We start from the raw sequence: 25,104 nt of genomic DNA on the forward strand, positions 1-25,104 counted from the left end.
GTCAGGTGAGTATGGTTGGTTGATTGTTTGGTTTCTGATTGGGGGGTGTTCTGCTTGCGTTAAAAGTTTTTCTTTTTCAATGTTTGCGGTCACCCCCCCTCTGATTTCTTCGTTACCGTTTGTGTGAGGTGTGCTGGCTAGCCTTGACCGTAACTGGTCGATATGTCGCTTCCAGCTTCACCCATCGCTTGTTTCTAGGCGGTATGACCGGGGTCCGGTTATTTGGGTGATCTGTGCGGGTACCCAGAGAGGGTCTCCAGTGAATTTTTTTTGCAAAAACAGTGTCGCCGGTGTTAAATGCTTGGTGTCGGCTGGTGGAGCCTGGGAGTTTCTCTGGATTATATGTGGGGTGTAAGCGGTTTAGTGGTGAATGGAGTCTTCTGCGCATAAGTAATTCCGCTGGGCATTTGTTTGTGGTTGTGTTAGGTGTGATATGTTGTATGAGTAGCATTTTATTAATTTTTTCCTGAATGTTGCCGTCTTCAATTTTTTGTATGTTTTTTTTGGGTAAACCGAACCATTCGTTCCGCCCGCCCATTCGCCGCTGGGTGAGCGGGCGATGTTAAAGCATGTTTGATGCCCCGGTCAGCCAGGTATTGTTTGAATGCCAGCGCCGTGAACTGTGGGCCGTTGTCAGACACTAGCACATCTGGCAAACCATGTGTGGCAAAGAGTTTGTTTAGTTTCGTTATGACGGCTTCAGTAGTTGTTTTCATAGTGCTAACTTCCAGCCAATTTGAATAAGCATCGACGGTGATCAGAAATGTGTGTCCTTTAGTGGGGCCTGCGAAATTATATGGATCCACGAACAGGGGCCTCTAGGGGTTTCCCATTCCAGGGGTGGTACTGTGGGGGCGGATCGTGTTTGTTGGCATCTGTTGCAAGTGGCTACCCATGTTTCGATCTGCTTGTCCATCCCTGGCCACCAAGCGTAACTTCTGGCCAGGGCTTTCATTCGGACGATGCCCGGGTGTCCTTCATGCAACATGTCCAGTACTTGTTTTTGTAAGGTCTCTGGTAGGGTCTCCCCAAAGTATGCACCCTTTTTGTGAGCAAGGTTCAGTTTGCCGGTTCCTAAAGGCTTTAAAAGGTTCGGTTTTGTCATTTTCTGGCCAACCTCTCTCTACCCAGCTCAGGACTCGCGCCAACCGCTTGTCCTTTTTTGTTTCGCGGGCAATGTCTGGCGCGGTCAGGAGTGGGCTGGGTAAAGTTTCTATTTGAAGGACCGGTATCATGGCTGCTGGGTCGTCTTGCACGTCTGGAAGGGGGGAACGGCTTAAAGCATCAGCATGCAAAATGTCCTTACCGGGTTGGTGCAAGAGCTGGTAATTATAGGCGGCTAGGAACTCGGACCACCTAGTCATCCTAGGTGACAGGATGTTTGGGGTGGCCTTGTTGCCTGCCAATATGCCTAGCAGAGGTTTGTGATCAGTAATGATTGAAAAGGTCCTACCGTAGACGTATTCGTGGAAACTTTTCACTCCGGAAATGATCGCTAGGGCTTCCTTGTCCAGCTGGCTGTAGTTTCTTTCCAGTTTGGACAAGGTTCTTGAAAAAAAGGCGATGGGCGCCTCTTTCCCGTTCAGCAAGGTATGACTGAGAATTGCCCCAACTCCAAACGGCGATGTGTTGCATGTAACTGTCAGCGGTAGGGTTTCACTATATTGGATGAGGACTGCGTCGGAGGTTAAGAGGTTTTTTGTCTGTTGAAAGGCATTTTCCTCCCGTTTTCCCCAAGTCCAGGGGGCGGTTTTATCCAACAGTCTATGCAATGGTTCCGCCATGGTCGCCTTTTGGGGTAGGAAAACATTATAAAAGTTAATGAGTCCTAAAAATGCCTGAAGTTCTGTCTTGTTTTTCGGTCTGGGGGGTTCCTTGATGGCTTTGAGTTTTTTCTCGGTAGGGTGAATTCCGTGTTTGTCTAGGAGGTACCCCAAGAATTCAACTCTCTCGGTGCATTTCTCTCTTTTTTAACTTTCAGGCCAGAGTCTTTGAATTTTTGTAGTACTGCCCTTAGACGTTTTTCTAGTTGTTTTTTATTAGCCGCTGCCACTAGCACGTCGTCAAAATAAGGCACTACTCCCTTAATTCCCTGTAGCAACTTTTCCATGAGGCTTTGGAATACCCCGGGCGCGACGCTGATGCCGAATTGGAGGTGGTTGCATTTAAATGCCCCCCCGGTGTGTTACAATCTCCTGTGCCTTGGTGGTTTCTGCATCAACCGGCAGCTGTTGATAGGCTTGTGCCAGGTCGAGCTTTGCAAAGACCCGGCCTCCCCCTAGTGAGTGCAGGAGGTGTTGAACTATTGGCATGGGGTAGGCACTTTGCTGTAGGGCATGGTTGAGGGTGGCCTTATAGTCCCCACAGATTCTTATGGAGCCATCTGGCTTGATAGGGGTGACTATAGGTGTTTCCCAGAGGGCATGGTCAATAGGCTCTAATACCCCTTGCGCAATGAGCTTATCTAGTTGCTCGTCGATTTTGGGTTTGAGCGCAAAAAGCACTCGCCACGGTTTGAGACGGATGGGGGCGACGTCTGGGCTGAGATTGAAGGAGATTGGGGACCCCTTGTACTTGCCTAAAGTGTCGTCGAAGACCTCTTGGAAGTCTCGTGCGAGCGTCACTTCCCAATCTTCTTCGTTTGTGTGGTGGATGCCTGCTATTTCTATTCCTAGCAGCGCGAACCATTGTAGCCCGAGCAGGCTGGGGCGGTCTTTGTCCACAATGGTGAGTGGCAGTATGTTGGTGTGGCCTTTGAACGTGATTTTGAAGTGCCCGATGCCAGCTATGGGAATGCGGTTCCCTTGGTAGTCTCTGAGGATCAGCTTTTGGTCGCTTAGCTCATGTCGGCGTATGCTGGGTATTAGGCATTTGATGGTGTGCCACGAGACCATGGAAAGGTAGGATCCGGAATCCACCTCCATGGTGCATGGTTGGTCTTCGATGTCCACCACTACGCGTACCTTTCAGGCGTCTATGGTTGAGGAATGGCTGATGACAACCGTTTGGTGGGTCTCTTCTCTCTGCGGCGCCTCATTGAATCATTTGTTCTGGCCGTCTCGGCTCCATCGGCTGTCAGTCTGGCGATCCCGATGCTTGGGGGGGGTGCCGTCTCGTCATCTAGGGCCGCCGCCTCGACACCGGGGACTGTGGTTACGTTTATTTCGGCATACTTTCGCGATGTGCCCCCGCTTCTCGCAATGCCGACAAATGGCATCAAGGAAACGGCATTCAGAACGGGGGTGATCGCCTCTGCAACCGGCGCACTGGAACCCCGACTTATGACCCCGCCGGTCCCGTCGATCGCGTTCCGACTGGAGTCGGTGGATCTCTTCCTCCTTGTAGTCGCTGTCAGAGGGGGATTCGATGTTGCCGTGGTGGGTGGTGGTGGTATGTTTCTCCAATGTTGAGGTCGTCTCACTGACAGGATGGTGGTCGGTTCCGTTTGATCGCCGCATCCAGGCCACTGATTTGCGGGTGGCTTCTGCGGTCGCTTCGGCTAGGGTGTCGGCGAGGGAGATATCGCCCTTGGCCATCAGCTTGCTTTGTAGTGCGGGGTCTTTTAGGCCGAGGACGACCCGGTCTCGTATGGCCTCGTCTAGGTCAGTGAATCCACACAAACCTCCAAGGTCCCTTAGATCAGCCACGAATTCGCTGATGCTCTCACCCTCGTGCTGGTCTCGTCGGTAAAAATCGTGCTGGCGAATGAGGGTAGGCACGGCCAGGGCGTAGTGGTTTCGGAGGATGGGTGCGAGGTCATCCCAATCCATCGCCTTGACGTCTGCAGGTTTTGCCAAAGCCTTGGCCATTTTAAACACGGCGGGCCCGCAGTGTGTTAAAAATACGGCCCATTTCCGATTGCCATTGGCGTCTTTCAGGTTGCTGCATTCCAAAAACATCTGAAACCGGTTGATGTAGGACTCCCAGTCCTCGGTGGCCGGGTTAAAGGGTGCGGGTGGCGTGGTGTTGCTGGCCATCTTGATGGTCGTTTTCGCGCCGTTTGCCACGTGCTGGATTGTATCGTTGTCTCACAATCCCACCCTCGTCGCCAGTGTTATGTTCGACAGGTCGGGTTCATAAAGACAAGAGACTCAGGTTAAGTGAACAACAGCTCTTTATTTTACAGGCTAGTCCCGAGTAAAAAACAACGCTTGCGGCGGCTCTTATAGAGCTAGCCGCGGCTAGGCGGCCAATGACATCGCTTTGAGTTTCCCGTGATTGGTTTCATCCAATCGCGGTAGACTCCTAGCGACCCAATCACAGCCGTCCTGACTGCCCAATCAGGTAGCTGTCTTTGTGGACCAATATGAATATGCAGGGTTTCGAGCCTGCTAATATGGAACATTAACTTTGCCCTTTATTCTTTGTATAACAAAAAGAACCTGAGTGATTTTTCAAGTCAAGCAGAATTCAGCTAATGTGTAGAAACACGCCTACAGTTTTCCTTCTCTGCTTCCCTCTAGTGTCTGCCTGCAAAGAAGGATGGAAGATAGACAGTTTCCTTTCATTTTTCCTTTGAAAGATCTTTCCCACTAGATTTATATCTTGCATTTTGTCTAGGAATTCAAGGTGGGTTGCTCCCTACCATATTTTTCCTCATAACAATCTTATAAAGTAGATTGGGATAAGAGAGGGTACTGGTGCCAAGTAACAAAGTGAGTTTGGTGGTTGGAGGGTGGACTGGAACTTGTTTCTCCCCATTACTAGTCCAATAATTAAACCTCCATATCACTTTGGGCTCCAATTTATGGTCGAATTGCTCTATTATTGTGAGAGTAATGTTTAATCCCTCCTAGCTGTAATCGTGGTTCTGCAGAAATGACAGTATGCCTGTTCTAAAATGCAACTGATAAAGTTAATTAATGGCTTCAGTTAAAACTTAGCTGTCTGTCTCTCACAGCTATCAGTCACACTTTTTACTTTCTCTTGGTAACTATGCAAAATGAGTGGATTCCATTATGTGTCATCCTTTGTCTTAATGCCCTTTGTATAGTCTTGAGTCATCCTGGAATTTCCAAATGGACACTGCCCCATTCCCATTCTTCCAGGCTAGTTTTTCTTTTTCTCTCTTTCTATTTTTTCTTTCTCTTTCTCTCTCTTCTTTCTTCTCTATTTTTCTTTCTTCTCTATATTTCTACTAGGTTCTTAGTCCATTTTCAATTCCCCTTCTCTTTCTGCAAGGTTTATTCTGGATGCAAAAACCTATCGGATTTTTTCCCCAGACTATGGCTGTCCTCCAAATATACTTTTTTATGTTTGGGAGCTCATTTGGCAAACTGTGTTGATCTTCCCCAGTCTCTTCAGAAGCAAGCTCTTCTACTCAGATAGGAAAATAAGTATAGGTAGTCCTTGACTTACAACAGTTCATTTAGTGACCATTTGAAGTTACAATTACACAGAAAAAAAGTGATTTATGACCATTTTTCACACTTATGACCTTGGTGACTTGATGTACATTCAGATGCTTGACAATTGGCTCATAGTTATGACACTGGCAGTGGCCCGGCGTCATGTGACCATATTTTACAACCTTCTGACAAGCAAAGTCAATGGGGAAGACAGATTCACTTAACAATTGTGTTACTAACTTACTAATTTACTAACAACTGGAGTGATTCACTTAGCAAATGTGGCAAGAAAAAATGCAAAATGGGGGCAAAACTTACTTAGCAAACTTTTCAATGTAAATTCTGAGCTCAATTGTGGTTGTAAGTCAAGGACTACCTGTAGTGGGAAGGGCTGCAGGTAGCTGTCACCCTGAGATTCCCTTGACAGTTCTGGCAGGTTTGGCAAAAGTGCAGAAAGGAAAAAGCCCTCTGCTGTCAAAAGGAAAATGGTCGGCAGTAACAGAATAACAGAACATCAGAGTTGGAAGGGACCTCAGAGGTCTTCTAGTCCAATTCCATGCTCGGGTAGGAGACCTTATATCATTTCAGACAAATGGCTGTCCAATCTCTTCTTAAATGCTTCCAGTGATGGAGCACCCACAACCTCTGAAGGCAAGCCGTTCTATTGGTTGATTGTTGTCACAGTCAGGAAATTTATCCTTAATTTCTTGTGTTGACTTCTGGTGCTTTGGAAAATAGGTTGACCTTTTCTTTATGCAACCATTCTTCGTATGTTTTAGCCTCCAGCCCTCTAATCATCTTCGTACTCTTCCCGGAACTCTTTCCAGAGTCTCAATGTTTTTTTATATATATCATGATGATTAAAACTGGATGCAATATTCCAATGAGGTCTTAGTAGTAGAGTCTAAGAGAGACAGGGAGCTGCCTGCAGCAAATTTTGATGGTCTACACATGTTTATACAATACTTGTTCATACAACAAAACCTTTGCTGGGCAAAAGGTAGCCTCTCACTGCATCTCATCACTGAATATACAGATACAGATTAACAGAGTTGGAAGGGACCTTATAGGTCATCTAGACCAACCTCTTGCCCAAGCAGGAGACCCTATACCATTTCTGACAGATGGCAGTCCAATCTCTTCTTGAAAGCTTCCAGTGATGAAGCTCCCACAACTTCTGAAGGCAAGCTGTTCCATTGGTTGATTGCTCTCACTGTCAGAAAATTTCTCCTTATTTCTAGGTTGAATCTCTCCTTGTCAGTTTCCATCCATTATTCCTTGTCTGGCCTTCAGGTGCCTTGGAAAATAGCTTGACCCCCATCTCTCTGTGGCAGTCCCTCAAATATTGGAGCATTGCTATCATGTCTCCCCTGGTCCTTCTCTTCACTAAACTAGCCATGCCCAGTTCAATGCATTGCAAAAGGAACCTTTTATTGAAAGGAAGTGATTGCAAGACAAAAGCAAAGCAGGCTCTAAGGTCCCTTTGGGCAATTCTTTTAGGATGAAAGAGTTAGAAACCCCTTCCCTCAGTCCGATGTTGAATGAGCCAATCTACAGGTGTGAAGATGTTGTGAAAACGGTCATCCTGGAAAGGAAATAAGGGCCTGTTCCCAGATGCTTTTTTCAGGAAGCTTCAGAACTGAGAAAAAACAGACCCCCCTTTAAACATTCCCCAAAGGTAAATCAAAGCATAGGGCAGATAGGTGTCAGAGTTAGGATTATTAAACTAAGGGATTACAGGATATGTAGGAAACAGAAACAGGGTAATAAGTGAATAAATGATCCAGGCCCCCCTCCCTACAGAAATGGCAGTATCATGATAGGGATATGACAGAATGTATACTGGCAACAGTCCACCCAAATTAGGCTAGCACACCTAAAGTTTGGTCATTGTTGGGACTATTAAGAGTGACCACAATATTTTTCATATCTACCTTCCTAGCAGCAGAGGCACCTTTAACTCTTTACTTGCCCACCTGCCAGTTGCATTTGCTGATAGCCCATCTTTTCTTACTCTGCATCCAGCAATAGTGTGCAGAATGGGCAAGATGAAGTCTATATCTATTGGATTTTCTCTGTGGAACAGGCAGGTGCAAGAAAGCACAGTAGCTGCATCTCTGACATATTTGGCCAGCAGGACAATGTGTCTCTCGCTGAAAATGAAGGTGGTATATGTCAATACACACAAGCTCTATCAGTTGTAAACTGTGTTGGAGCTCTGGGCTTCTGGTGCAATCTTCACCAGTTGCATATTAGTGCAACCTCTACCAGTTGCTATCTCTACCAGTTGCAAATTGTTCTCCTGATGCAACCTCTACCAGATGTAAATTGTGTTGGAGCTTTGGACTCTAAGACAAAAAAAATTGAAGCATTTCATCTGGGAAAACTGTTTTTTGCTTCTTTCCCAAAAGCAATACTTGGATGTGAGCATGTATGTGTGTGAGAGAGAAAGCAAAATATTGATCTCTCTACTTCCGGATACTAAGTTAGCATCCTAGTTGTTTTCCCCACATTGATTAGTTTTTTTATTTGCAATTGAGGTGAATGACCATACAATTAGTGCCCCAAGGATGCTTGGCATTCTGCTGGAATCCACTAGTCTTCCATCACTGCCATTAGTTGAAAGAATCTAGGGATGCCCTTAGTATCCATTAGTATGCTCATAGCTTTTACTGCCAGAATTTTGAGCCAGAAGTTGCATGGGTAGAAACTTTGCCAAGATGGCTTCCACATTACCCCTGCTAGCCTACTAATGCACCTGCACCAGTTTCACCAACACTGTGGTCAGGGATTAGGCCTGGTTCTGATGTGGGCAGATTCATCTCATTGAAAGTGACTGCAACAGAACCGAGATTACTGCAAAGGGGCTTCTGGACACAAGTAGGTCTCCATAAGCTACTTCCGGTAACAGAAGAAAACTCCTGCTTGCTTTTCCAAACTAATAATGAATTTGTGTAAGACTTTTTCCCTCCCCACCCCAGGAAATATGTGTATCAGAACACATTGTGACAGATTAATAGATTAACAGAGTTGGAAGGGACCTTGTAGGTCATCTAGTCCAACCAAAGCAGGAGACCCTACACCATTTCTGACAGATGGCAGTCCAGACTCTTCTTGAAAGCTTCCAGTGATGAAGCTCCCACAACTTCCGAAGGCAAGCTGTTCCATTGGTTGATTGCTCTTGTTAAATATTCGTTGATGCCTCATTAATATTCATGTGCATAATATGTAGAGTGGAGTCTACATATTTCATTTTGTTAGATAGCATCCAATGTTCAAGTCTTCAAGATCTATCTGGATCTTAAGCCTATCATTTAGGATGTTTGCTATTCCTGCCAGCTTAGTATCATCTGCAAATGGTAAGTTCCTCTGCTATTCCCTCATCTATGTCGTTAATGAAGATATTGAAGAGTACTGGACCTAAGATGGAATCGTGTGGTATCCCACTGCTTACTTCCCTCCATGTAGACTTAGACCCATTAAGGACTATTAATTGAGTACCGTTTGTCAGCTAGTTACAAATCCATCTGATGGTGATGCAATCTATCCTACTTACCAAGAAGTAGGTTGTGGTTAACTTTTTTGAATGCCTTGCTGATGTCTAAGTATAATATGTCCACAATATTTCTCTGGTCTACTAATTTAGTTACTATGTTGAAAAATGAAATAAGATTGGTTTGGCATGATCTGTTTTTAACAAACCCATGCTGACTTTTAGTTATTACTTTACTCATTTCTAGATGTTGGCAGATCTGGTTTTTTTAAAATTATTATTATCTTTTCCAGTATCGTCCAAGCTATTGATATTAGGCTGATTGGTCTATAGTTTCCTGGGTCTGTTTTTCCCCCTTTTTTGAAGATGGTAACCACAATCAGCTCTTTTCCAGTCCTCTGGTAGTTCCCCAGTTCTCCAGGATTTTTGTAAGATATGGTACAGTATTTTTGAGATGACCTCTGCCAGCTCCTTTAGAACTCTGGGATGTCAGGTCCCAGTGATTCATATTCATCAAGATGTTATCTTACCAGTTTGTTTGCTTATTTTAACTTTTATATCTAATCTGTCTTTTACAGTTAAGTTTTTATTGGATTATGTTTATATGGATTATATTTATATGGGTTCTATTAGAGCAAGGGTGTCAAACTGAATTTCTTTGAGGGCTGGATCAGCACTGTGGTTCTCCTCCTTGAGGGGTGTGTGTGTGTGTGTGTGTGTGTGTGTGTGTGTGTGTGTGTGTGTGTGATGGACGCCTCCTGCAGCGGCCTCTCTGTGCCCCATGTTGGCCTGGACAGCCTCCTGCAACACTCTGCCAGCCAAAATGACACCACTCTGTTGGCCCTCCACACCCCATTTTGGCCGGCAGAGTGGTGCAGGAGGCTGTCCAGGCCAAATGGGGCATGGAGAAGCTGTGTGCAGCCCCCTGTGCCCTGTTTTCATTAGCAGAAGCACCATGTTCTTTGCTATTTCCAGGCCAGCCCTGAAGGCTAATTTAAACACCCCATGGGCCAGATCCGGCCCACAGGCCTTGAGTTTGACACCCCTGTATTAGAGCATGGGTGTCAAGCCCAATCGTGTCACGTGATGTACTGTATCAAGACGTGTCATGACTTTTTGCCTTTGCGGAACCAGGGTGGGTGTAGCCTGCATGTGACGCATCTGATCTGCGGGCTGTCAATTTGATATTCCTGTATTAGAGTATGATTAAACAATCTCATTCACAGGGAGGAGGTTTTACAAACTTTATTTTATAGCCCCCAGTCTATAATATTGTTTACCATCTTTGAAAGCAAATTTGGGGGCACAGAGTTAATAATGAAGAATTGAGCAGTTTAACTGTGCCTTGAGCAAAAATGTCTTGCCTTTTTATTTAATCACAATAAAGATCTGAAAATATGGATGCACATGAATGCTATGTGCATTATTCATGCATGTTGTGTCTGTACTTGAAATTATTCTGCAGATGTTCCTTGAAGTGGTACCAAAGTGCAAAGTAATGCCGTATATAATTATGTGAACAATACAAAATTATTTATTAAAAACATATACCTTTGATTTGAAGGCTTGCTTTGTCTCCTCCCATCATCTGAAATACTGTACATGGGAGACAATGTGAGTCACAGCCTTTTCTGAAGTTGCATTTCTTCCTTGCTTTTAAATATGAAGTGAATGCTGACTTTATGAGTTACTTGTGATAGCTGGACATTTATAAATTTCATCCATTTTAAATGAGAATAAATAAGTGATTTGTCTATATTGTATGAGAAACTTTGTAAATTGGAAATTGATAAGCAAATTGGGAATACTTTAGTATATAATCAAATCTCTCTCTCTCTCTCTCTCTGCAGTCTATCAGAGAAGTGACTGGCTATGTCTTGGTAGCACTGAATCAATTTGAATACCTTCCTTTGGAAAATCTGCGGATCATTCGTGGAACAAAACTGTATGAAGATCGTTCTGCACTGGCCATCTTCCTCAATTACAAAAAAGATGGGAGTTTTGGACTGAGGCGGCTTGGGCTGAAGAACTTGACTGGTATGACAAAAAGAAAAAGATTATAAGAGAATAGCTTAATCCTATTGACCAGTAGTTTGCTGATCTTGGAAATAATATCAAATGACTGGCCTGTTTTGATCTACAAAATAAAACAAAAGGGAACAGAACAAATAAGCAAAAATATCAGTTGTGTTGTCCTTTTGTACTAAAGCATTTGATTCCTCAGTCACAATTCTGACAGGTTGTAATTTGACAACTGTCCGTTGTTTATCTTACATTTAAATATTTTTATCAATAGTGAGGAATCTGTGTCACTCTAGAAATTGTCCAGCTATGTCTCTAAGCATCTGTGATCCTGGACTGTGTTTCAGGACTCCTGAAAATAGTAGTTTAATAACATCTGGAGGTTATCAATTTCCCTTCCCAACACTTGTTACTATATTTATTACTGATTTTGGAAGAAACAACACAGCTTTGAGCAGCTGCATTATCAATGATATGCCGGATACTTGGCATGACCTGTATCAACACATGATGGCATGACCTGTATCAACACAGCAATGCCACAAACCTTCTTATCTAGATATGTTCTAAAGAAATGGTCAGTATTTTTGATTGTCTTGGAAATTGATATCATTAAATGCATGGAATTTAAATGGAACTGATGGTGTGTAGGACCAGATTGGCAGATATCTAAAATAGTCAGTTACCATGCACACGTATATTTCTACCTGCTATCCTATTCAGAACTAGTGAATAGCTATTGTGTTCTATTTATTTGAGAGATGGACTTTAAAACAAATGACAACTTTCAAAGGATAAACATTTTGCACAAGTAATAGGTATCAGTGTTATCTTGCCAACAAGACTGTCGTTCTATCTCTCTTTGTAATACTAGAATACTTATGAAAGCTATGACCTAGTTTCAGTTTGAAAGACACAAACTAATAGGCCTGCTTTCTCCTCATCACTTAGAAATAGTAGCAAGTACTTCAGTGCTGGGAATGAAGAAGGCACATAGAATAGGGCATTAGTTTATCTGAAGAAATATTCTGCCATTTGGACCTCGTGGTAAGCCCCTTGTTGCAAATTACACCTGTAGCAAACATCGTAACTCTGTCAGACAGTGTAGATTGCATTTGAAAGACATGGAACCATTTTTTAAAATGCAGTCCCCAGAGCCATAATTTGACATGAGATGGACATACCCACCAACATCTGACCAATGTGCCTTTCTATTATACTCTGAGATGCTTAGGCTAATTAGCTGGGTGACCCTGCTTTACCACTGAAATGAAAATCATCCTAAAACAAGTGGGTTATTTGTAAATGCAATTACATGCTGGTCTAGCTGACCAGAACTTTTAAACATATGAGAGTGGGCGAGAGGTAGGGAATGTTTGACTAAGCAAGAAAAAACACAAGAAGAGGAACCCGAAGGATTAGAATGTAAAGTAGCCCTTCCTATAAGAAAGGACTTTAGCAATTAGGGTTCCATAGCATGGTACAAAGAAGGGGCTAAATAGATTGCTTAGGGTTTGGCTGAATGTTCGTATCTTGGAAAATAGGTGACGATGACTGGAGAAGGATAAACCTCTCTATGAATCAACACATGGGGAAAAGGTGGAATTTACAGAAACAGATTACTGTAGTCAATATATAATTGAAACCCAGGAAGATTATAAATGATTTCATACATTTGTAAGTATTGTGAAAATAATTTGGTGATAATAAAAAAGCAGCATAGATTTCTAAAAAAACAAATATTGCCAGACAAACCTTGTTTCATGTTCTGATTGGATACCTTCTTTAGTGTCAGGATTCTGGCAGTACATTACAGGAATATTAAACACATACTCATTTCACCAAAGTATTTGATAAGACATCCCATGCCAACCTGATTAGCAAGCTAATTAGATGTGAATTACATGGCCTGACAATTAAATGGACTAATAACTTATTTGAAAACCATACCCAAGACTTCTTATCAATGTTTCAGTATAAAATGTTGAACACTTGACTGGGTAACAATCTTTGTGAAAAAGAAATTTGACAACTACAGGCATTGATTACTAATTGAATATAAGTCAGTAAAGTAGGCATGCTGTGGCTATAAACAAACACATTGTTTTGATTGCATCAGCAGAATGTTACCAAATCAGAGGAAGTAATTATTCCATTCAAGCATTGTACCCTTTTTTAGCACATAATTTGAAAAGAATTCACAGAAAATAGAAGAGGCTAAGAGAAGCACATCAAAGATAAAAAAGGACTAGAAACAAATTCCTACAAAGACACATTGAAGGAACTGAAAATGTTTACTTTGATAAGAGAAAAACTAAGGGATGATACAGTGATATTATTCCCATATCTGAAATAATGCTGTCACATAGAAGAAGGTGGCAACCTGCCTTTTTTTCTCAAAGAGCAAGACATGAAAAAATGCTTGGAAATTCCAGGAAATCAGATTTCAACTGTATGTTAGGTAAAAAGACAACCTTAACATTAAGTTCAATAGCGTGACCAGTAGTCTAGTAGTCCAGAAGTGATGGATGTGCTCAAGAACAGGCCAGATAACCATCTATCTGAGATACTTTTTACCATTTTGTTGTATTAATGTATGCTGATTCATTCCATTGCTGATGCGGGCTAGCCTAAGAATATAGTAATACTTGGACATATTATCATTAGGAACCAGATGCAGTATGGGGGTGTCTCTCTTTGACATACGCTCAGCATACTCGGAGGCATTCTTGTTGTTGTCACCTTTGAGGGTAGGGTGTCAAATCTTGCCAAAGTAAATCCCCTTCCAGATGGGACTGAGAAATGTTCTAAAGATTTTGGGGAATAACATATGGCATCATGATAAGGGCTTTATTAAGCTGAAATGATCTAATTGTACTGCTTTATAAATGTAAACCCAATACTCTGTTTAATTTTGGCAATGGCTTTCTCTAAACCGAGAATGTACACCATGAGTTAAGATTGCAGAAGGCCAAATTTGCAGCTATATAAATATTTAAGATATTTTTATTATTAGAATAATGAAACACAAAGGAAAAAAGGTCTACGTTAGATAGTAACAGTAGAATAAAAAAAAATAAACCACTACTGAATATAAGTAAAACAAAATCCTGGAAAAATTTCTAATGACACATTCTTCTCTTCCCTTTCATTTGTTTCCATGACTGTTCATATTAACCTAGATATTTATACTTTAGTATTGAACATAGGAGATTATTGCTATTTCTATTTAAATCCTTTCATCTATTATTTTTTATTAGTCTCAAAATTGTTCCCCTAAAACATATTAAAATGCTTAAATCTACATTGCTGTGTAAGGTGTAATACAAGGAAGCCATCCCTGTTTAATTTTTGTTAGCCTTCTATTATGGGTAACAAATGGATCATTGAACAAATCAGCAGTGTTCTCATTCAAGGCAAAATGATATATCAGATACATTATGTGAAGATCTGGTTCTCTAGAGAAGGCTCTAATGCTGGGAAGAGTAGAAGGAAAGAAAAGGTGGATGCACTCAGTTATAGTGGCAATGAGTGCAGTGTTGGAAAAACCTAAAAGACCAGGATAGAGATAAAGATAGACTATCTATCTATCTGATTGCTAGGAGTCAAAAGCTACTTGATGGCACATAATCAAATCTGATATGGATGTACAGTATATTGTTGATTTTATTGTTACTGTTTTGGTCTCCCATTTGGCAAAGGTTCCTCTTTTTCAATATTATGCCAAAGCAACTATTAGCATTCCATATATAAATTATGACCCATAAGAGCTGTGGTGGCTCAGTGGTTAGTATACAGTATTGCAGGCTGACAACTGCCACCATTTTGATCCTGAACGGCTCAAAGATGCCTCAACCTTCCATTATTCCAAGGTCAGTAAAATGAGGATCCAGATTGTTGGGGGCAATTTGCTGACACTGTAAACTGCTTAGAGTGAACCATGGAGTCTAAGTGCTATTGCTATTGCTATGGTATTATTATGGTATTATTCATTTATGTTTTCTAGACATATTTGTTTCTTCCAAGATTAGAATTTATCAGCCAGGTTGAGCTAAACTAAGAACATGGCAAATATTTCAGGCATCAGAATCATTTTTGGACCTGTTGCAAGATACAGCAAGATTCCAACCAGAGGAATATGGTTGGGATGCAGGGCATTGGGAATGGGAGATCACACAAGATGGATCTCAGATATTTGAACTGGATTGCTTGTAATGCTGATGTGCCCCTGATGCAAAATAGTGCACCATACAAGAAATGGTTTATCAACCATTTGAATTACTGTAATTATTAACTTTATACTTAGCAAATTTGATTATAGGTTTAGTGGCCTTTTGTTTCCATAAGAAAAGGTCATAAAATGGATATTTCCAAGTTGAAGAAGATTAGAAATAAATGTGTCAATATTTGAAGGTATCTCCTCAATTTTGATATTATTAGTTTTCTAAGTGTGCAAAGCATTACAACCATGTTAGTTTGAGAGTAGTTAATTTTCAGTTTGTCAATCTTTTGACTAAAATCAAAATAAGCAGTTTTATATATGTATATATTTTTGAAACTTTTAATAGGCACCTTTCTTACATGTACATTGTTCCTACATAACTTTCCAATTTATTATAAAGTATATAACCTATGTCCTGACTGATAGATTAATCCAGAAAATATGAACTAGGCCATTTAGTTTCAAAATGCAGGCTACAGTAAATTCTCCAGTGTCCTCATAGTTGAATGTGCCTCAAAGAAATATTGCAAGATGGTGTCCCTTCTATACTGATTGTCATTGATTTCCAAGTACTTAACCCTTAGTTCAAATTTTTTAGCTTAACTTGGCAGTACATTCAAGGACTTGATTTAGTTAGATTTGAATTTTTAAGAAAGAGAAAAGATAAAACCTTGTGTACATTGGTTTATTTCATACTGCAATGATGTCAGGGACTTTATATATTTTCTCCAAAAATTGAATTATAGGCATCTTCCCCATCCTTCCAAAGTAATAAATATTTGGTATGTTATTTGGTGGCCTTAGGCAATTGTGATATTGTAATTCTAACTGGGAACTGTTAGCTCTCTCTTCACCAGCTTATACATATATTCCTTTTTTTGCAAGCTTGGTATTTTGTTGGGGGAAAAATAAATCTCTGATAGATTTCTTTCATCCTTAATTATCCCTGACTCCTCATATACAGAGGTTTTAGGTAGTTTTTTTTAATATATTATGCCAGCATTTACAATTGTATCACACAAAACAGAGGATTCACTGGTTTGTTTAAAATTTCCAATTGAACTTGTGGGATTTAAGTATTGAAACTAAGCTCTCTAACAATTGGGGGAAAATTTCCATTGCTCCGTCATTTCTTTACTAAGGCAATAGAATGTTCTAGATCAACAGCATAAAAGTTATGCCAAGAGTAAGCCCAAGGATGGGATATTCGGGGAGAGGAGTTGGTTTTAGTGCCCTCATGCAAATTCTGATGGCAAATGTCTATGGAGATTCTCAGCCATCATCCAGGTCATGGTTGTCCCAAAAGACGCTTTTTCCAAAAGGCAACTGGACTTTCATAATTTTTGCTAGTTCACTTGCCTTTTGGGAAAAACGCCTGTGGGACATACATGCTGATGGCAAGTTCCAAAGGGATTCTGTTCTCATAGTAAAACCCAAAGAATAAGTCCCACAGTTGTGCCATTCTGGAACAGATTTAAATAATCTTCCCCATTTGTTTCATTTGGCAGCGGAAGAGCAAGTTCTCCTGGGCAAATGGGTCTTCCCCAGTCTCTATCCAGACAGGCTTTTGGAAGGAGCAGATAATTGGCCACACGTTTAAAGGCCAACGCCAGCTTTATATTTTGAATCCTTATTGCTGGCTTGACACTTGATTGATGGAGGATTTTAAAAAGAAAACACTTGTATAGGTAATCTGTACAATTTAAGGTAATCTCACAGAAGGTCTATAACTTTTTCTCAGTCAGTGAAATACCTCTTAGAAATAATAAGGTTGAGAAGAAAATATGTCAATGTGTATTAAGTATTTTTAATATAGTACTTAAAAATTTTAAGTATTAAATGTAAGTACTCATTAAAATGGCTAGATGTCCTATTTTTTGCCATTGTAGCTTCTGATTTAGGAAGCCCAAAATAATTTCCTGATTCAATCTCTCTTGACCCCTACATGGCTTTGTGTCTGCCTGCCTGTCTGTGTGTGTCTAACAGTGATGCTGGAATAGGCATGTTGCTGAGATTTCAGCCCTATGTTGTTGAGATGGGAGTAATATTTGAAGATGGATCTTCCTGTCTTTCCCTCTCCAGCCTGAGACCACAGGATTGCAACCTTGGGCTGTTGATTAGAATTCATAGGATTATTTGGTTAAATAAATATTAATCAGGTGATATTCCTGCTCTGCAGACATAGCACAAACGCATCGAAAGTGCAATAAATTAGGCTTCAGCTTTTCTTAGCTGAGTTGGTGTTAGGAGGTCTCTGGTGGCATTGCTCAGTGTGCCTTGAAAGTAGCATTTTCAGAATGTGCAAAAGCCTCCTCTGAGTAAAACACTTCCTGTATCTGATTCCCCTGCTTCTTCATTATAAATGACCTTGTAGAAAACAGAGCTGGAGCTGTCTTGGAAAAAGGTTGACCGCAGAGGGCAACACCTCCCCTGCCCTGCTTATGTGTTCTAGTTCTTATTCAAATGATGGAAGATCTCCATTATAATATAACTCACTAATGCCATATTCACTTAGGAGGTGTCCCATATTTTCGTACAAGTAAAGAAGAATATTAAAGCAGAGACTAGTTCCTATAAATTATGCATATGAGAATAAGTAATGCTGCTCAGTTATTGCTAAATCTTATGGGTTTCAAGATGTAATATCTTTGATTAAGCTTCTGTAAAACCATAAATCCTAGCAAAGAGTTTCCTCTTCTAAATAAAGCTGGGCCATGCCTTGGAGAAACTTCCTCCACACCCTGAATACTATTAATAGAGACTTGAATTCTCTCTTCTAATTCTTTGAGGGTTTTCTTTTCCCCTGGGAGAAATTCTTATATACTCTCTCTCTCTCTCTCTCTCTCTCTCTCTCTCTCTCTCTCTCTCTGAAAGAGAGAGAGAGGTGGGGGGGGGGGAGAGAATATATAAGAATTTCTCCCAGTGACATTTTTCACTTTATGTTATTATTCTGAATTACCTGAAAATAACCCTTTCCCCCCTTTTTGTTAGTTTCCTCACCATCTGTGCTGTTCTGACTGTCCAAATTTCCTGATTTTAAGAAGCTAGAGTTATTCTATGACAATTTCAGTTTAATTTCAACTCTAATTGAAATGGAGGCCAAAGTGACTTCCATCCACAGAGATTAGGGCTACTATACCTGGACTGAATCAGTCCAAATAATCAGAAACCTCTGACTCTTTGCTGCCATCTATTGATTACTTGGATTTTCATAGCCAAAAATGTCAGAGAGACAAAGAGAGATAAATGTATAAATAAAAAACAAATTCACATTCAGAAACCTTGATCAATAAAGGAACATTTAAATGTCAACATTCCACATCCTATCTGACATTTTACATGTAATGACTTTCTTTTTTAAAAAATACTGCCACAAATGAACAATTTGGGTATAATATTTATGCAGTTAAATTACAACTGTATTTTTGACTAGGATGCAATGGGAAAGGGGAGTTTTGGAGAACATAGGTGGGTTCATGCAGCATTTATCAATTGATTCTTTTTCAAAACAAGCAATCTGTTTCTAGGAATGTGCTGCTATCCTTCACAGTTTCAGTATGATCTTTTTTCAGTATGATATGTACAAGCAGTCTTTGCTTAATAGTCACAATTGGAACTGACAACTCTTTTGGGAAGTGACACAATAGTTAAAAGAGACATTGTGTTCATGTGACCTCATTTCTACTGTGATTGTTAAGTGAGACTTCATGGGACCATGATTTACATATTCCTGCTGAAAGCTGTGATGAGCACCAATGACAAGCCTATGATTGTGCGATACTTGGACTAGGTCCACCAGTTGCAGTGTCCTAATCTCAATCATGTGACCATAGACATGAAACAGTCATAAGTGTGAGGACCAGGCATGGGTACTTTTTCAGCATCATTCCTAACTTCAAATGGTCACTAAACAGAGCAGCTATTTAACTAAATATCCATATTTAGTTAAAGAACTTGCCTTGTTTTCATTACAATGGGCAATGCAATGATTCAGTTTCAAGCTGCAAAGTTGCATCTGTGGCAATGAGGTCCGGGTTGTTGTTTTTTTTGAAATAATTTTATTAAAAATTATACTAAAGAGATGAAACTAATGCAAGAATAGAAAAATACTCCCCCAAAATATTAACAATTATTTCACCTTCATTGACAGTATATGCAGCATTAACAATGTATCACTGCATTTTAAAATATAATCGAATACATCTTCATTCTATACTTCACCCCATTTTCTATTAACTCATCTCTAAACCTTCAGCTCTTATTAATTGACAAAGATCCAGTAAAAATTAATAGAAATGCCTAAGAATGTAAGTATATAATCTCCCTTTCCATTAAATCCCCCTCATCCTTCTCTTTAATAATTGAAATTTAATCCCAATTAACAAACATTATTAAAAAAAAATTAAAAACTATTAAGCATTACCAAAAATAATAACCCCTTATTTACATAAGGCTATCAGACCTGCTAAATAAGATATATTACAATGTGGGAAGCATGAGCTAGGGATCCCAGAGCATTGACAGACAATCAGGATGGTAGAGCTAACCAAGAGGGAAGAAGAAACGAAGAAGCAAGGAAGAAATGATACTATCAGCCCCAGATCCATCTTGAGACAGATTTGCGGCTGCCACAGAGGGAGGTGGGCAAGCTGTGGGAACGGGAGAGTAGCAAATGGAGTATAGCCACAACAAGATTCTTTCACCAGAGATCAAGGGCAAGCTGCTGGCATCTGGAGGGGAGTGACTGAAATTTGGCAGCAGTTGAGACAGGAGATCGATTGGCCAGTGTGACCTGTGAGTCACGAAATGGGGCAGGGTGTGAGTTTTAGTGTGGAGGGGGGGGGCGCGCGGGAATTCAGATTTTTGGCTTTTCCCCAGATGTGCCAACATGAGTTCTCTAATAAATTCTTACTTTGATGGACTTTGTCTTGGAGTTCTGAAAGTTTACTTGGAACACTGATAGATACATTCTAAGAAGCTGCTTGTGACAGTTCATCTGCCTCATTCCCTATCCCCATTCTGCAGCCCTTAAAGCATTTTGCACACTGGAATAAAATAACTAATTCTACAAATCCAAGCATGCCTGGAAAGGTTGCGGCCACCTGAATTGTTAGCAGTGAGGCAAAATAATGAACTAAACTTTTGAAAACCGCAGTTGTGTCTGAGTGATCATACAGCCCACATCCGTGATTAGGATACACCAACCTGATTATCTGCAGAGACTCAATATAGCTGGACATGACACTGAAAGTGTGAAAGAACTGGGAGGGACACAGAGAGAGATGCCTTTATACATTTCTAATAAAGTAGTTTGGGAATTTAGAGGCAATGGGTTTGGTTTGAATCATTTCCAGAGGAACGCATACACTATATATTTTAAATTAGATATAAAGCTATACTATTCATTATCAGAGGCGTGGATTTATGTGCTGCTGGCTCTGACATCCTGTTAACCAAAGTGTTCATCTTAAGTCTAGAATCTGTCCAAAGCCCAGTATATTGTCCAAAACTTGCAAAAGCAAAACTGTGCCAGCTATGATAGAAAGTTCCAGCTCTTTCCTACTTCGGCCTCTGAACAATTACAGATCTGGACAGGTGACGTATATCTCCAATATCCAGCAGACAAGTCCAACTCTCCTTAAAAGCCTTGATCTTGAGCCAGCATATTTCATTAATTTTTTGTGCGGGGATTATGTTGGGCTTTCTCTCTATCTGCCATTTCATCCAATCACTCCAGGACTTTTGTACAACATTGTTAATATGGAACAATTGTTTCTCAGTCAGCAGGCCCAGGGAAGCCTTGCTGTGAAATTCACAGGGAGCCTGAGGAATGGATTCATTCTGGCTGTGGGAGGGTAGGAGTTATCCTTCAACACATATGCAGGACCTAGAGTCGAAAAGTCCAGAATGCACCAATTGTTTGACTAATATAAATAAATCAAATTTCTAAAAATATACATAAATTTGTGACTTCAAATATAATTTTATATAATTTTTTTTCATTTGTGATGTTTCCTTGATGACTGTGAAATCATCTCATAATAAACTGTATTTGCTGTGGTTTGGGCTATGGCTTGGTTTTGCTTTGTGTTTTTGTTAAAATGTCTGTTTTATTACTCAACTGCCTGGTGGTCAAATAATTTGTTTTGCCTCCTTGCGGTCATATGCATCTACCGAGAAGAAAGCTTGATTGGGTTTAGTGGGACTTGCTTTTAGGGAATTGGGGAAAACTAATTTCAATATGTTATTGATAAATTAAAGAAGAGTGAAAGAAGTTACAACCTGAAGTGGTATTCAACAGGTTCTGACCAGTTCTGGACAACCGGTAGCAGAAATTTTGAGTAGTTCGGAGAACCAGTAGCGGAAATTTTGAGTAGTTTGGAGAACCGGCAAATGCCACCTCTGACTGGCCCTGCCCCCATCTATTCTCTTCCTCCTGAGTCCCAGGTTATCGGCTGGGTCTTTTGTTGCCCTGCACAGGAGAATGGAGCTGGAAAGCAGGTTAGTGGGGTGGGGAGGGAATAGGATTTTGCAGTAACCTTCCCCCAGGAGTGGGGAGGGAATGAAGATTTTACAGTATCCTTCTCCTGCCATGCCCACTAAGCCATGCCCACAAAGCCACGCCCACAGAACTGGTAGTAAAATATTTTGAATCCCACCACTTGTTACAACCCTGCTCAATGATACATTGAGGATACCATATCTGGGCTGCAAAAAGCTAGATGAGTAAGAGGATTGAGGATTCTGTCTGCCATCAGCAGGGTAATTTCGAAAACAGAATTGGTGTAAAGAGAAAAACCACTTTGAAGAGAAAGAGTAACTTGAAAATTGAAAAACAGTTTCCCAGGGCAGCAGGTTGAAATGCTGCCCACAACCCCACTTCCACTTCCCCAGTCACTTGGCTCAGAATGGGAATCTAGGCAGCCCACTCTCAATACTCAGATGCACAAAAACACACAGCAATTCCTTCCCACACACAGGGGCTGCACATACACTCCATCTGTCTAGATATCCACACACACAAAATCAGCACAAATATACTCACCATGATTTGACCTACGCACACATAAACTCAGACAGTACATATGTATGTTTTACAGTGTGCACACATACATACACAAATATAGATACAACAATTTTACAAAAGGAAATCCAGGTGCCTCTTAGGCCACTGCTGGTGAAGGGCTGGAAGGCATTTACAAAGCCAGACTCTGTATATCCCCCTCTCCATTGTTAATTAAAGGATTAGGACCATTTGCATGAAGTTGTCATTCAGTGGGAGTTTCATCTTTTCTCAATGACAACCTCTGTATCAGAAGCCAAACCATATGGAAACTGGCACAGATTGATGTGTGAAATGGGTCCTCTTTGGGATGCAGTATCACTTCGCAGCTTTGAATAATAATGAGAGCATCAAAAGTCAATCTGAAAAGCTGTAAAACACTTGATTCAATGCGTTTTGACAACAGAGTTTTTTTCTTTCCTAATGTTTGCATTCTAGGAAACTAAATAACAAACCTCTATAATCTTCCATTTAAACAAATAGCCCAGGGATGAGCAGAACTTCAAAGCTGGAGTTTAGTTAGATTAACAATAATGTACTTGTGAAAAAAAATATCTTGGAATAATAACCGATTATAAGCTGAATCTAAATGAGCAGTGCCTGTCCAGTCTCTTCTTAAAAGCCTCCAGTGGTGGAGCAGCCACAAGGTCTGAAGGCAAGCCATTCCCCTGGTTAATTTTTCTCATCATTAGGAAATTGCTCCTTAGTTCTCTTCTTGATTAGTTTCCATCCATTGTTTCTTCTCTTGCCTTCTGGTGCTTTGGTAAATAAGTTGACCCCCCCCCCTCTTATTTATGGCAGCCCCTTAGATATGGGAATACTACTATCATGTCACCCCCTAGTCCTTCTTTTCATTAAACTAGACATACCCAATTCTTATAATTGTTCTTCATATATTTTAGCCTCCAGTTTCCTAATCATCTTTGTTATTTTTCTTTGCATTCTTTTTAGTCTTAACATATTTTCTATATTGTGGATGTACTATTTCAAGTGTGGTCATACCAAGGCATTATAAAGTGGTGTTGACACTTCGTGTGATCTATTTCTTAAACATACAAGTCATACAGTCTAGGGCTGGAAGAGACCTTGGAAGACTTCTAGTCCAGCCCCATGCTCAAGCAGGAGAACCTATAGGTCCTATACCATTTCAGATGAGTGACTGTCTAGTCTTTTCTTAAAAATCTCCAGTGATGGAGCATCCACGATTTCTGAAGTCAAGCTGTTCCACTGATTAATTGTCCTCACTGTTAGGAAGTTTCTCCTCAATTCCAGATTATTTCTCTCTTTGATTAGTTTCCAACCATTGTTTCTTGTCTTGCTCTCTGGTACTTGTAGAATAATTTGACTCCCTCTTCTTTATGGCAGCCCCCTCGAATACTGCTATCATGTCACCCCTAATTCTTCTTTTCTTCTTTCCTTTAGACTAGCCAAATCCTGCAGCCATTCTTCATATGTTTTAGTCTCTGGGCTAAATCATCTTAGTTGCTCTTCTCTGAACTTTTTCCAGTATGGTGACCAAAATTGGCTGTAGTATTCCAGGTATGGTCTTATTAGGGTTTTATAAAGCGGTATTAATACTTCATGTGATCTTGATTCTATGCCTCTGTTTATACAACCCAGGATTGTATTAGCTTTTTTGGTTGTTGCTACACACTGCTGGCTCATATTCAAGTGATCATCCACTAGGACTCCAAGGTCCCTCTCAGAGTTATTGTTTTTGAGCCAGGTCTCACCTAATCTGTACTTATACCTTTGGTTTTTCCTGACTAAATGTAAAACTTTGCTCTTCTCCATATTAATATTCATTTTGTTGGATGGGGCCCATTGTTAAAGTTAATCAAGATCTTATTGGATCCTAAGCTTGTCTTCTGGGGTGTTGAGTATTCCTTCCAGTTTAGTGTCATCTGCAAATTTGATGAGTTCCCCTTCTATTCCCTCATCTAAGTCATTCTCTGTTAATGCAGATTAGGATTTCATTTGCCTTTTTGGCAACTGCAGCATACTGCTGGCTCATATTTAACTGATTGTCCATTAGGATTCCAAGATCCCTCTTGCAGTTACTGCTGTTGAGCCCAGGTACCACCTATTCTATACCTATGCATTTATTTTTTCTTGCCTAGATGTAAAACCTTATTTTTTCTCACTATTGAATTTTGTTTTTGTACATCATTATTCCCCTTTATTGTGCCTTGGTCAGTTCTGAGCACAACACATTAGGAAGGATTCAGACAAAATTAAGAGAAGGGACAAAAAGGGACAAAAAATGAACTCTGGGAAGAGAAATGGAAGGAGCTGAATACCTTTAGCATGAAAAAGAATTCAGTGGGAGCAAGGTTATGGTAGCACCCTACAAATCTTACAAGGGATATGTATCCCTTAGAAGATAGCCGGATTTGTTCTGTCTTGTTCCAAGTGCAGAACCTAGAGTAATGGATTTAACTTAGAGGGAGTCAGATTTTGATAGACTATAGCAAAAACATTTCTAACAATATGTACAAGATCGAGAATGGAAAGGACAGACTAGCTTCCTTTTGTTGAATCTTAGGGATATTTGAATTTGGATTGGTATATTAAATAGAGGAGTGAATCCAATTCCTAAATGGTCCCTTTTGGGTACTAACCATTTCCTTCTAAACAAATACAATGCTTATATTTTGAACTTACCCTATTCTTTGCACTGCTTGTAAAACTTTTTTATTTTATTAGTATTTTATTCATTTAGTTACTTTTATCTTGCCTTTATTATTGTAATAAATAACTCAAGGTGGTAAATATACCTAATATTCCTTTCTCTTCTTATTTTCCTTACAACAACCCTGTGAGGTGCATTGGGCCATAAGAGAGTGGCTGCCCAAGATCACTCAGCTGGCTTTTTTTAATGCATCTTAGAATCACAGTTCCAAGATGCATCAAAAATGACAATTTATGGTTAGAAACAGATAGTGAATCTATGGAT

General features: G+C 40.5%; 1 protein-coding gene across 4 annotated transcripts in view; it reads left to right on the forward strand.

Annotated features, from left to right (window-relative positions):
- Positions 1-25,104, forward strand: part of ERBB4 (erb-b2 receptor tyrosine kinase 4) — a 942,903-nt gene that overhangs the window by 517,509 nt on the left and 400,290 nt on the right. For all 4 annotated transcript variants that reach the window (XM_087949416.1, XM_087949418.1, XM_087949415.1 and 1 more), the window contains exon 3: positions 10,692-10,878. In XM_087949416.1, the coding sequence (XP_087805542.1) occupies positions 10,692-10,878 (187 nt within the window). The remainder of the gene's footprint in view (positions 1-10,691; positions 10,879-25,104) is intronic.

Source organism: Notechis scutatus, chromosome 1, assembly GCF_049901735.1.
Source record: "Notechis scutatus isolate UNSWTSFEM ecotype Mainland chromosome 1, rNotScu1.2, whole genome shotgun sequence".
NCBI lineage: Eukaryota > Metazoa > Chordata > Lepidosauria > Squamata > Elapidae > Notechis > Notechis scutatus.